Consider the following 14,903-nt stretch of genomic DNA (forward strand, 5'->3'; position numbering starts at 1 on the left):
ACAATATCTAGGATTGGAACAAAAATAAAAGTTCAATAACCTGATTGGAACAAAAGTTTTTATTAGTGACCTGATTGGATAACTTTCAAAGTTGATTACTATTCCATAGAGTAATCCCTAATAATAATAGTTATTATTATGAGTATTGTTGTTATTATTATTATTATATTTATGGGGTTCGTTAAAATTATACCCCCCGTATTACGGGGTTGTTTTACTCTATTATTTTTATAATATTTATATACTAGCTTTTATCTCTCTTATTACGGGGGTGTTTTATATTTTTCGTTTCTAACATTTTAGTTTCCACTATTAGAATATTGAGAAAATGCTACCAAAATTTGCTACCAAAAAAAAGCGATAGCTTATTAATTACGTGACTTGACTTGTCTGTGACAGTGTGGGGTTCACTGTTGGCGTTCTTCTGAGACGGTGGTGGGTTCACCATTGGCTGTTGATGCTTTGCAATAGGGGGTGGGCCAACTATAAGTGGTGGATCCAGAATTTTGTCTCAATGGATACACTATTTTTAAATGCTCTAATTTTATACGACCGACCACAAAAATTTCGGGTCGATTCAAAGGTTTAAGGTGGTTCAACAGTTCGGTTCGGGTAAGGCCGTAAGGTTCATTATAAAACATAAATAAGATAAATTAACAAAAAACAAACATCGTCATAGAAAGGATAACATATATAATAAAGATATGATTGTCTTTTAAAACAAATAAAAAAAATTACTTATGGTTTTTCTCTACGAGTTTTCATCTTTTGGAAACGTTGCATTACATCTTCATTCAAAACTAGTTGAACGAACTCTCTTTCAATGTAGCAGATGCAAACATCGTTCAAGAATTCATCACCCATCCTATTACGCAATTTCGTCTTCAAATGCTTCATTGAAGAAAAACTTCTTTCAACACTCGCCATTGCATCCGATAAAACTAACGATAAGTTTATCAAACGATATATCAATAGGAAATCAATGTGTTTTCTTGTTTCCATCATCTTTTTGACAAGCTCAGTTACCCATTCAAGTCGACAAACCATGTATCTTCTTTCACATTAGCAATGTAGTTGACGAGTTCATAGATAAGCTTGTTTTGTTCATCAAAATTAAAATCACATGGATATATCTCAACCAACTTTAGCAAATTTAGTTGATCAAAGGCTCCAAAATTAAGACACGGGCTCAAAGAACTCATATAAATAAGCAAGTTAGTGGATACCTCGTTAAAACGGTTACGAAGCTCTTGAATTTGCATGTCGAGAACCGTGTTAAAATTGTTAACCACATAATGTTGACGATTAGTGATGCCGGTCTTCTTTCTTTGATTTTTTGGGTCAACGTAAACGGCTTCAATGTTAACCATTTCAATATGATACTTTTCACAAAAGGATGTGACATCTATCAAAGTGAGTCAAAACCTTCAAGTCGATAGGTTTGTAATTCTTCTTTAGTAGTAGCTTAACCGCATTCAATATATCTTGATCTTTTCGTTGAAGTGCTTCACATAATGTGTTAGTAACACCCAAAATATGCTTCATCAAATGTAGATAAAACACAAAAGTATATGTTCTCATGTATAATTGAAGTCCATTTGCTTGACTTTTGTGAGATCAAGATCTCCCGAATTTCTATATATTCAAGCACGTCAATAGCAATAGGATATAAAGAAACCAAACGGGTCATCGTTTTTTCGTGAAAACTCCAACATGTATCTCCGACCCTTGCAAGTGATAGTTCTTGTTTTGTCCACAACCTGTTTCAACTTCCAGATTCAATCCCAATCTTTCTCTTTGACTTTCTCCTATCAAATCTACCCACTTGCAAGATGCACCAACAACATTTACTAAACTTGATACTTCAATGAATAATTTAAAATTTTCATGATGTTTGTTTGCAAGAGCCATAACAACAAGTTGGAGTTGGTGAGCAAAACAATGAACATAATATACAAATGAATTTTATTTCAAAATCGAAGCTTTCAAACCATTAAGCTCACCGGACATGTTACTTGCACCGTCATATCCTTGATCTCTAATCCTACTCAAACTCAAATTGTAGTTAGCAAATAATTCATGTATGGCCTTCTTAAGAGATAACGCGGTTGTTTCCATTACATGAACAAGGCCAACAAATCTTTCTTTCACAAATCCAAATTTATCAACATATCTTAATAGCCATTTGTTCCTTTTTAGAAACATCCCTATATTCATCAACTAATATGGAAAAGACATCATCACTAAGTTCATCAAATATCTTCTTTTATATTTCTACCACAAAACAATTACAAATCTCTTTTTGGATTAATGGAGCCGTCATTTGGTTATTCTTCGGAGCATTGCTTAATATAACTTTACCAATTTCTTCATTTATTACTCCAAATAATTTTAAAAGATCTAAGAAATGCCCTTTATAAAGAGATGTTTCAGACTCATCGTGACCACGAAAAGATAAAACACCATTCAACAATCCTTTAGTGGCTAAAATCGAAGCACTTAATCGAATCTTATATTCCCTTTTTTTATAAGTGTTTCTAATCAAGTGCCACATGTACAGATTGAGCTTGGTTAAGTAAGTCTTCCACTATTTTACGCGCTTTATGGTGTAAACTATTGCATTAACCGACATGAGTTTTAAACTTGAGATTCTATGCCAAGAGCGTAACCCTTCACTCACAAAAGCATTATTGTGTCCAATTGTCTTAAACACGTAACAATATAAGCAATACACTTTATCCATTTTGACACTATATTCCAACCAAGTTCCATGCTCTTGTGTGTACCAATCCTTATTAAAAAGTCTTGCTTTACCACTAAAATCTGTTTGTGGAAACTCATGCTCTATTGGTTGACGTGGACCTCTAAGTAGATAAGTTCGTCTAATTTCATCTTTTTGACTTGGATGATAAGATGAAATTGGTTTCCTTTCCGAAGGATCCCACGGAAGGTCATTCAAATCTATGCTTGAAGGTTGTTTACTACTTGAAGATGATAATTAAATGTTTGATGGTTCACTTGAGAAATATCTTTTAATATTCATAATGCCTACAAATAAAATTGTGACAATCGTCAATTTCAGGTTAACTCCGTTAACTCAACTCCGTCAATTCAAACTTAAAGATCACTGAATCTATAACGCACACCTCATTACATTTAAACTAGGGTTTAAATGAGCATAACACTTACTACATGTGTAGTCTTTCGGGAATTGCACCGAAACGCAAACGATTGGTGAATAAATGAAAAACGTCAAAACAATAATTATGTGATAATTATGTGTTAGACTTATGTGTTATGTGATAACATTGTTATAAACGTTAACTCAATGTGCTAGAACTAGTTAATTAAGCTAGAAAAGTAACATTTGGAAGTTGAGGGACTAAAGTGTAACATGTTATTATTATTAATAACAATAAACCCTAACTCTCTCTTCTCCCTTTCACTCTACCCGACGGCAGCCCTCCCCCTCCCCTCTCTCGCGATCGGCAGGCTCACACACACACACACACACATATTGCTTGGTTTTTGATCTTGGGTTTCACAATTGAAGCATCCTACACCCGATTCCAGTCATCTTCTACCTTCCCCTTGCTTATTTTTGTGCTTTGGAAGGTATAATTATAAACCCTAGAATCTGGAAATTATATACATGATGTTCATATGTCTTGTTTTGATTGAAAGATGTATTGATTGTTGAATTGATAGCTAGTATTGGTGTTATTGCATGTTAATCGTTTGTTTCTTGATTTTGAGTTCAAGTAAAACCCTAATCATGGATTTAATGTGTATTTTATGTGCATGGATAATGATTATGGTGTCTATAAGGTCATATGAACGGATTATGGTCCATAGATAGTTAATAGGTTGAGTTTTGTTGCAAACAGTTTCTGGACAGATTGTGTTGTTGATGTTCAATTGACTGTAACGGGGTGTAAATTTGAAAATTGGTTGATATTATTGATACTACAGTAAACTAGGTTGAGTCTAGTTTGTAAAGAATATAAATTTGAAATTTTTAGACGTGTAAAAGTTAACCTTTATGATTTTACAAAAACGTTGTTCAAAGCTGAGTTGTTAGACCTGCTGTTAGGTTGTTTTGTAAATGTTATATCTCATGAACTACGAGATCAATTGGGTTGGTTCCACTTCTGGAAATTGACTTGTTGAGTTAGGAACCTAACCCAAGTGGTCTTGCATTTGTTGAATTTTTAGTTTAACGGGAATTTCAAATAACATTCTGTTGCGCATGAATTTGACTGTTATGAGTTTGCTGTAATGTTTTGATCATTGTGAGAAACATATGTGGAATAAAAATAAAATAAAATATGTTCTGGAAACCTAATACATTTATGCTTTTGTGATGATTTTTGGTAAATTAATTGAGATGCTATGATCAGTGGAATAGTACAATCTTTCAAGTAGAATTTCTATCTCGGTGAAACTAGCTGCTGAATTTTGTGAAAATGCATGAAACATGATAATTGCTAGTTAATTGTTATGATTTGACCAAATTTCCCCTGTGGGGAATACTTGCTATATAATTGTTATGTTTTGACCAAATTGCCCCTGCGGGGTATACTTGCTAAATAGTTGTCGTGTTTTAGCCAAATTGCCCTTGCGGGGAATAATTGCTAGTTAATTGTTATGTGTGACCAAATTGCCCTTACGGGGAGTAATTGCTAGTGATGTACATTATTAATACATGACACGTAAATAATTGTTCACACATGTATCGTATCACAAATGTACTTGTTAAGTCACACACGATTCACAAACAAAACACGAAATGTGATATTTGCAAAGGTATTATGTGCCGAGTCTAGAGACTCGATAATAGTTCTGACACTTAGAAAATCTCCTTGTTGTTTTTGAACGCTAGAGAGAGTTTTTCTGTGACGCGCATCTTGGTGAATTATTTTGGGAATACTTCGCAAACAGTGAGTTCACTTACCCCTTTTAAACTGTTTTCAAACGCTTTTCACTTGGGGGAGATAACATACTCCGAAAACGCATTTAAGATTTTGTTAATATAGATTATATATCACTTGTAAAGACTAAGTGGCAAACGCAATAACTAAAGTCCTTCATTCACATCGAACCGTTTAATATTGGATAATAGCGAGTCATTGTTGAGTAGTAATACTGGGTTTGACAAACCCCACCCAACGCTAAACTCGACTGGAGGTCGAGTGGGTGTAATCTTGGCTAAACACATACCATGGTCGGGATAGACCTGGTGGCAAGGCAAATGATAAACAGTCAGCTTCGGTGTCGAACACTTAGTAATACTTGTTTTACAGGCTAGCTACCTATAGATATATAATTGACATAACACTATCTGGTAACGCAAAACGCTGAACGCAAAACGCTTAACGCAAAACGCTGAACGCAAAACGCTGAACGCAAACGCTAAACGCTTTATTTTATATAAACTTGTGAACTCACCAACCCCGTGTTGACACTTTTAGTATGTTATTCTCAGGTAGCCGAGGCGGGCGCGCGGTATAGGATCATGCATTGTTTGAAACGCTTTTGTTTACGCAACCTGATTTTAAACTGTTATTATGGGGTTTTGAGTCGTCCTACGTGACGCAACTTTTATCTCTTGGTTTTTACGCTTCCGCACTTAATTTCATTTAAACGTTTTTATGATTTGATTATAACTAATGATTCCGATCCTGTTAGTTCACACCCTCTGACGGTAAAACTCCGTCAGTGGATTTTGAGGGTGTGACAGATTGGTATCAGATCATATTGGTTATAGCGAACTAGAAGCTGCATGCGCGACGACCCATTAGTTATAATGATACACACTGCATATGTTTGTGTAGTCTTTGTAATCTTATCTCTTTACCTCTTTCACTCATACGCGCGCATACACGGCTTACCTGTAGGGATGTCGACGCCACCCTCATCATCATCTGATTAGATGACTCATGCTCATGGGAAGGAGCCGCAGCTACCTACCTCATCGCCACCCCGTGTAGTCCCGGAACTCGAAGCGCCTGCACCGAAGAGGTATCGCTTATCCGGAGGCATGTACGAAAACGAAGTTTGCTGGGATTGGTACCCTAATAAGATCAGGCGTATGGTCTACCTGAACAAGTTCCCCCGCTACCTCACCCGAACCATCCTGCTTACCCCAACACCCTACCACCCATAACCGAACCTGTAGAGCTTGTGCTTGCAGCTGTTGTTTCTTGCTTAGAGCGTGATGTTGGTTACATGCGCTATACGAGAGCTAACATTTCCGAACTGTTAAAAGATGGAACCGAGACTAAGGAGGAAATTTCCCGCATGACAGTGGCCATGAAGGAAATGCAAGAGGCTAGTGATCAACAGATGAAGATTATGAAAGATGCAAGCCGAGATGATAGACTTGCAAGAGCAACTCCAAGTAGCAAGGACTCGAACCGAGATAGCTTTAGAGCGTTGCGATGTCTTACAAATGCAAGTTGCTCAGAACGCAGCCGAACCTGAGGCAGAGCCTGAGGCCGAGCCTGAGGCAGAGCCTGAAGAGGAACCTGAAGAAGATCCCCAAGAGGAGCCTGAGGAGGATCCCGAGGAAGATCCCGAGGAGGAACCTGAAGAAGAACCAGAGGAAGAACCGGCTGAGGAGGAGGCACACTCAGAGGTGTCCTCAGATGATGAAATCTAGTGATGATGACACCTAGATGGAGGGGTTGTCTTCATCCGAACTATTATTTTCTATGATTTTAAGGATTGATTGGAAATACTTTGTAGCGAATACAATGGTTTTAATCATGAATTTTTATTTGGATTAATATATGGTTGTGATGTGATGTTTGTTTCTTATTTCTTTCCTGCCTATCTTTTTATTTCATGTATGATGTGTTGCATATGAAAGAAAAATTCATGTCTAACATTTTATGCTGTGATTCTAGGAAATGGCTGGAAGAAACGCTGGACACGGACGTGGTAACATCAACTTGACTGCAGCAGAACTCCAAACTCTGCTGAATGACCACGCGGCGGCCGCTCTAGCCGCACATGTTCAGAACCAAGCTGGGGGTCCAATTGGAACGTGCACCTTCATGAATTACCTTGACTGCAAGCCCAGTACGTTTAAGGGCACTGAGGGAGCTATAGGTTTCCTGCGTTGAGCTGAGAAGGCCGAATCGGCGTTTGAGATGTGTAATTGTCCCACTGCCAGTAGGGTCAAATTCGCTGCTGGAACACTTGAGGATTCTGCCCTCACTTGGTGGAATTCAAACGTACAGATTCTTGGATTGGAACTAGCTAACGCGATGAACTGGGAGGAGTTCAAAAACATGATGCGAGAGGAGTACTGTCCGAGATAGGAGATTGCAAAGTTGGAGTCAGAATTTTCGTCATTGAAGATGGTGTGTTCAGAAATCGAAGCCTACACTACCCGTTCTCACGAGTTAGCTGTGATGTGTCCGCGGATGGTAGACCCGCCGAGTAAGAGGATTGAAATGTATATTGATGGGTTAGCACCGCAAATTCAGGGCATGGTAACGTCTTCCAGACCAGCCACGATTCAACAAGCGATTCGGTTAGCTCACAAACTAACGGATCAAGCAGTGACCCAAGGTGCGCTACCACCTAGGGGTTCAACCACTAAAGCCCGTGACAACCCGAGTACTGACAACAGCAGCAACAACAACCAGAGCTATGGAAAGAGAAAGTTTGACAACACCAGATCCTCATCCTCGAACCCCCCCACAGCAGCAACACTACCGAAAGCCCGAATTCACCCGGAGCTTCAACAATCAGGGTCACAATAACAATAACAACGGTGGCGGGCAGGGTTCGAGCGGATATGCTGGGAAATATCCGAAGTGCAACAGGTGCAACTATCATCATGCTGGCCCGTGTGACCGTGTCAAGTGTCAAAGATGCGGAAAGATGGGTCACCAAGCAAAGGAATGTAGAGGAGACCTTGTAATGATTCCGACGAAACCCGGTATACCCTAACCGGTAGACAATAGTTACGTCATATTTAATGTCGGGTACATGAATTACCATAGTAATTATACGAGAATACATGGTTCACTGTATTGATTGTACGTGAATATATAATTCATCGTATTGAATATGCGATTAATCGATCGATAGTTATTGAAACCCGAACGAATCGAGGGTTCAATTATAGACGATATCTATAATATTTAGTGATTTTACGAAGCATTAATGCTTCGGGATAAGTAAAGTACGGCACCGAAAAAGAATTTCGATTTAATGGTACGTCGGTACGTTAAACGAAACCTTTAATACCAAACCGAGCAAGAGACAATCAATCAAGCTGAAAAAGATGCGCAATAACTAATAATATGATGTTTTAAGTTAATAAATGCCATGGTTTAAGTTTTATAAAGTTTTTAAATCAGTTTTATATAAATTTCATTTTTAAGCCAAAATCGACCGTTTTAGCCTCGTTTTAAGCCGGATTAGACATTTAACCGAAAAACGAACTAAACCAGATTATCCAAAACATTATCCGTATTTCGAGAATCCAAACATGTGGCTAGAAATGGAGAGGTGGGTCCCACCCCACCCCCCTCATACATTCCGATCGGCAGCCCCCCCCCCTTGCCACTTTTATATTTTTTTCAAGCATTCAATCTTCGTCTTCATCTCCTCTCCACTTCATGATCCAAAAACCCGGAATTGTAGCAAGAAAACCGAGGTAAAATGTCGAGTTATTTACGTTTCCATCTTCGTTTCTTGAGTTTATTTGCAAGAAAATGAGGTTTCAAAGATGAAAACCAAGTCTTGCATGATCAAGTGATGTATACGGGTTATACAACGGATCTTGGTCCAAGAAAGGAGTTAAACGAGCCAAAAACGAATTTTTACGGTTTAAACTTTAGTTTTGAAACAATAACCGAAACTAGAGTGTAAGAGGCTTGATTGTGAGTGTAACTTGCTTGGTATTGTGGTATGTTGGTTGTAGATTCTGTGTTTAGTGATAAATAAGGCGGAAAGACAAGTGTGTAGCTTGTAGTGGCGGAAAACAAAAGGTATTTTCGGTTTATGTTCGGTTTTGGAGTTTTTGGACAGATTGTTGATGGTTTAGAGTTAGGTCATGAAATTTTACAGAGGTGTTAAATACATGAAAATATGAGTTCTATGAATATTTGGTAATTTTTGGACAAAGGATGAATATTTGGTGAATTTAATGCTCGGTTTTGGCTAAAAATGGTGAAAAATAGTTAAGTATCATGAAAAATTCTGTAAAATTCCAGATAAGCTTTTTATAACATGTATAAGTTACACACAAATCCTTAGGTCAGTTGGAGAAGTCTAAGTAGACTTTTCGGTTAAACGAGTTCTAGGGTTTTCTAGCTCGGTTTTAGTGAAAATGGCATGTAAAGAGAGATTTTGGTTCTGGAAAAATTACAAGGGACTATGTGGATGGCAGGGGACATCCAGGAAAAATTTTGGATTTTTCAAAGTTCGTTTGGTATTTACGACATATTTAGTGTTTAAATGGTGTTTAAAAATAGATAAATAAATTTTTATTATAAAAATTAATTCTGGAAATATTTTTATAAAATTCCCCACTGTCAAAAAGTGATTTGTGCAAAATTTCAAGATCCGTGATTAAACGAATAATTATTTGTGCTAAAAAGAAAATAAAAACAAACTTTTAAAGTTTAAAACGCGTAAACCGGTAAAGTTCGTCTAAGCGAGCTAACTGGTGTATAAAAACCCTAAAAATGAACTATTTTCATATAATTGAATTAAACAAGTAAAAATGAATCATCCGAAAATAATTCGGATGATTTGAGTAATTTTACTCAATTTAACAGTTTCCGGCGCACTAAAGACGGAAACGGGTCCCGCGGCCAATCGGGGCGTCTAAGCCGAGCTCTAATTTCACAACTTTAATTAAATTATCATTCAACGACTATTTTCGGGTCGTGTGTGACCAAACTCAATTTTGGAACGTAAAAACGGATAACCGTGCTAGGCACGCAAAACGGGGAAAACAAACTAATAGTAATTGTGACCATGGAACTCTAAACGATATCACAATATGAGTCCGGAGAAGTGTTTCTGGGTTAACATTGCCCCCGGAATGGGTACAGTACCGGGTTAACAGTGTCCCCAGATGTACCGGTTGATACGGTTAAAGATTATATAAACTATAATTGTATAATAACGATCGTAGGGATCATATTACAGATTAGACGTGTTAACTAATAATGACTGTTGTACCTGCTTGCATGTGCTAAGGTGAGTTTCACGAGCCCCTTTTTCTGAACTGTTTTTAAATATTTTCCCGGGGCAGAAGCATGTTACTCCTGAAATGTTTTTATACATACTGAACGCATGGATTTGCGTGGATTTATATATATTTTATTGTATGGGAATCGTACGGAAATGTACTAAGATGGTAATTGTCTGAGTTGCTAACATTCTAAGGCCCCGGAACACGAGTGATTAACTTAAAGCCGGTAGAGTGTGGATAGTACTATTGGTCTGACAAACCCAACTGGTCCGGCATGGATTTGCTGATGTTTCCCAGCCAGTTGCACATGTCTATTTTGTTGTTATTTATTTTGCTATGTAATGTTAGACATAGCGGTTTGGGGCAGGACCGTGGGCGGGGGATATGCCACGGGGGTTGTGTGTGATAGTCAGAGGTTTCACTTGTGGGCTCAGCATAATTACATCGATAATATTATATTTTGATAATGATTTATCATGGTTTACCCGAATTGTGAAACTCACCAACTATTCGTAGTTGACCCGTTTTCTCACAAGCTTTTCAGGTACAATTAAGATGAAGTGATTGCTTACGTGCTAAGTGCTTGATGTGTGTAAGAACTGCGTGCGGGATGTTAGGATACATTATAATAAATAGAATTATGTATCGTATTGTATGATGTGTGTATCACCTAGACGGTAATGAATTATGAGATAATGTAATTTGAAGTATATTAATGTATTCAGTTTTCTTTATAAACAATGTGGTTGATATCAGAGGTGTCGGTTGCATCCCGTTTACGTTTCCGCTGCGGTTACGGGGTGTTACAGAAGTTGGTATCAGAGCCATTGGTTATAAAGATTTAGGATGTCTTTAAAAGATACCAAAAATATAACCAGTAGCTCAAGTATTATAGGATCTGAATATCAACTAATAATTTATAGTGACGAGATCTGGATGAACTTGGATGGACAAGTGAGTTATTATGGTCCGGAACATAATAACAGACTTGTCCACACGAGGGAATTCAGGGGAAGTCACGGGGTACGTTAATAGGTAAAAATGGCAACATATGTGTAAAATATATAATATTATTTATACGTGCTAATGTGTATATATATATATGTACATATCATGTGGATACATGTATTGAGAAATAGGACCCGGATAAGGGACCGGGGGATGAAATAATAAAAGTACCGAGGATGCTGAAATTCCTAGAGCATCGGTTGATGATAAGTCTGACTTATCGGGCCATAGTTATGATAGTACCAAGTTAGATCTCCCGTTTGACATTAACCAGAAATATCTAGTAACCGTCACTCCCAACCGGAATTAATAAATCCCTTACCCTACCAACACCGGTACCGTATATCTTAATAACCCCCTATGATCACCAGAACCGCCGACCCTCACGTACGGATGGACTTGTACCTGAACCCATCCTTATCCCATTAAGGTAAATAAATGAATAAATAAATAAAATAAAATAAAATAAAATAAAATAAAATAATAATAAGTCTGATAATAAATGAGCAGATAAAAATAATATATAGAAACATATATATGTATTTCTCACTCTCAAACATATGAGTCATACCACCTCCAGATCGAGAATTACCGATTTTAGCGAACCTAGAACGCCGGAGGACATTGACTGAGCAAGCGATAGAGTTTCCCATAATAGTAATTGATAATATTTGAAGGCAACCCATGTTGCGCGATTACCTTGAACCTTGCAACTCCCTATGTTATCCTTACATCCGCTAGATGCCTATACCCATGTATACTCGAATAGAATGATTACCCATACACAAAGAGGTGTTGGAATCATTATAGCATAGTTGGTTGTTCGTTCGTAGGTGGTATACCGTGTATGCCGGATATACAAATAGACACAGATATTATAACTCCGTGGTACGTAATCGTTTGGTGCTCACGGTGAGCATGTATCGGTTATGCTGACATGCAGAAGGATATTGAAATCAAGCATATTAAACATTAATCATTGTTGAGAAAGATCTATATGTCAGTTGGTGACAAGGGTTATGGAACATATTTAAGCGTTAACCGACGTCAGGTTAAGTCCATATGTTATTATATTTATGGGACATATATACTAGATACTGGTATGTGTAATATGTATGATAATATTTGGTGTGTATGTGTACCTGCTGTTATGATTGAGCTGGTAACGAGTTATACGGTGAGATTAGCATTGATTACTGCGTACGGGATGGGTACGGCAGAATGACATAAAAAGAGTAACTCCAATGATGGAGATTGATATGATTCAGTTGATTGCTCAAAGATAGCAGATGATGATACCGAATGTTGTATCACAGATCACTGCTAGTGTTGATGCAAATGTGATCGCAGAATTATAGATCGAGCAATCACATGAATATAAATATTTCAATTCTTAGAGGTATTACTAAGAGTGATAATGTCCCACCAAATACTATTATGACTACAAGTATTAGTTATAAACTAAACATGAATAGTAGTCGTAATGAATTAGATTCGGTATGAAGGATATGTTTGTTGGTTGTGTTAAGGAAATTATTAATCGTTTACTGATGGTAAAGGGAGGAATAGAATAGCGAGTGGATGGAAAAGATCGAAATGGTTAAGGATATTGGTAAGAGGCTAGAACATTGTGTAGTGAAATATGCTACAGATATGTTGGTAGATTATGTTGTATCGTGGTGGAACACGATGGTACAAAATTATAGTTAGAAAATTATTACTCAGATGATATGGTCGGAATTTAAAATTCTTGGGCTAAAGCACTTTTATTCGAGTAATTAAGTTCAGAGATTGGAAACTGAGCTATGGAAGATAGAAATGTTGTGTGCTGATCACTGAGAACACGCTTATCGTTTGAAGGAATTGTCATGTCTGGTAACATGGCTAATTACTCCTGAAACTAAGCGAAGTGAGCGCTATATTGGGGACTAACTCCATCGATAAGGAGTATAGTCAATCATGTAAAATATACAACCTTTGGAAGGGTTGTGTCACAAGCCAGTATTGATATATTTGACTCTATGGGAAGTGGAATGGAAGGACGTTAGGTGAGACGTCGAGTGTTAAAGAAGAGAAATGATAAAGGTATAGTGCAAGATAGGCTTTTGAATAAGTAGGTAGGTCCTACAACCCAGAATTATACTAAGACTAGTTCTGGTGTGAAAACATGAACCGCATGAAGGGTCCTTCCCTAAATGTGGAAAATATAGTTATCGGCAGAAAGAAGAATGTCGAGTGATAGTAGGCCACATGTATGGTAAAGATGGACGTAATGCCCCAATTGTAGAACCAATTGAAGCCATGTGAACCGGCGACCCCAACCCATTCGTGTACAACCACTCCGAACCCAACGGCTTCAATAACCATCCATCCAAAGAAATCAAATTATGCCAAACAGTTGTACTTGCTATGAAGGTGGCAGTAAAGAACGTTTCAAGAGAAATTGCCCAAAGTTGAACCAAAGTGTCGTTGGAAGACGAACCTCATGACAAGCATCAACCTTTGATCAAGCAAGGAGCCTTGCTTTTGTGAGTAATTAGAATAAAGCACGTCATGATCCAAAGGTGGTATTGAGTACGTTGTAGTTTTAAATCAATAGGCTTCAGTGATATTTTTACGGTCGTCGATAGAAGTTAGTTCTTGTTAACCTCCTATCATTTGGAAAGATACCGATTAGTGAAACTACAGAACCCTATACTATAGAATCGCTAACGGTAAATCCCTAATGGTTAACTAAATTGTTCGGAATTGTCCTATTATTCTGAACGATTAACCTTGCCTTATTGACCTACGACCAACAAAGTTAAGAAGTTTTGACGAAATAGTTAACATGGATTGGCTAACTCGACATGAAGCTGAAATCGAATATGAAAAGAAGATGATTAGAAGCTCTCTTTCGGACGATGAAGCGATTAGATACAGAGAAAAGTATTTAAAAAAAGAAAACATATAGAAGATATCGCGGTGGTACGCAAATTTCCACAAGTTTTCCCAGAAGAACTTCCTGGATTACCGCCAACCCGGCAGGTCGAATTCAGAATCGATTTAATGCCTCAAGCTGGCCCGGTTGCTAAAGCATCTTACCGACTTGCACCAACTGAAATGCAAGAATTATTGGATAAGGTTTTATACGACCTAGTTAGTCACCATGGGGTGCACCAGTGTTATTTGGGGAAATGAAGGACAGAAGTGTTAGGATATGTATTGATTAGGGAGAATTGAATAAAGTGACGATCAAGAATAGGTATTCACTTCTTCGAAGTAAATGATCTATTTAACCAACTGCAAGGGGCGATTTATTTTTAGAAAATTGATCTTAGATATAGTTATCACCAAATGAAAAATCCAAGAGGAGGACGTTGCAACAACAGCGTTTCGGACTCCTTACGGCCATTTTGAATTCTTATCTATGCCTTTCGGGCTAACAAATGCGCCGGCAGTGTTCATGGACCTCATGAATCGAGTCTGTAAACCTTAATTTGACAAATTTGTCATAGCATTCATTGATGATATTTTGATATATTTGTAATGTAAAGAAGAGCACGAACGACGTTTAAGGAAAATTATGGAAGTGCTAAAGCAGTAGGAGTTGTACGCGAAATTTTCGAAATGTGAGTTTGAATACAGAAAGCATAATTCCTTGGTCATGTTGTAAAGCAACAAGGATTTCACA

The 14,903-nt window shown here is 37.5% G+C and overlaps 2 protein-coding genes across 2 annotated transcripts; both read right to left on the minus strand.

Moving 5' to 3' along the window:
* Nucleotides 1–1,022: 1,022 nt before the first annotated feature.
* Nucleotides 1,023–1,370, minus strand: LOC143614549 (uncharacterized). Its single transcript, XM_077087958.1, has one exon. It carries the CDS (start codon nt 1,368–1,370, stop codon nt 1,023–1,025), a length of 348 nt encoding a protein of 115 aa, XP_076944073.1.
* A 595-nt stretch (nt 1,371–1,965) lies between these two features.
* LOC143614550 (uncharacterized) lies at nt 1,966–2,554 on the minus strand. The gene is made up of 2 exons (XM_077087959.1): nt 2,293–2,554; nt 1,966–2,207 (listed from the first exon to the last, which is right to left on the minus strand). Exons 1-2 carry the CDS (start codon nt 2,552–2,554, stop codon nt 1,966–1,968), a joined length of 504 nt encoding a protein of 167 aa, XP_076944074.1.
* Between the last annotated feature and the right edge of the window lie 12,349 nt (nt 2,555–14,903).

Source organism: Bidens hawaiensis, unplaced genomic scaffold (assembly GCF_021521415.1).
Source record: "Bidens hawaiensis isolate Kalapana, Puna unplaced genomic scaffold, B.hawaiensis_p1.1 tig00040214_1, whole genome shotgun sequence".
Taxonomy (NCBI): Eukaryota; Viridiplantae; Streptophyta; class Magnoliopsida; order Asterales; family Asteraceae; genus Bidens; species Bidens hawaiensis.

What these genes read in the sequence shown, in the direction of transcription:
- LOC143614549 (XM_077087958.1), bottom strand. Translation starts at nt 1,370, where the DNA reads ATGGTTAACATTGAAGCCGTTTACGTTGACCCAAAAAATCAAAGAAAG.
- LOC143614550 (XM_077087959.1), bottom strand. Translation starts at nt 2,554, where the DNA reads ATGTGGCACTTGATTAGAAACACTTATAAAAAAAGGGAATATAAGATT. An exon ending in ATTAATCCAAAAAGAGATTT is followed by an intron (nt 2,208 to 2,292) that starts GTAATTGTTTTG and finishes TGATGAATATAG; the next exon opens with GGATGTTTCTAAAAAGGAAC.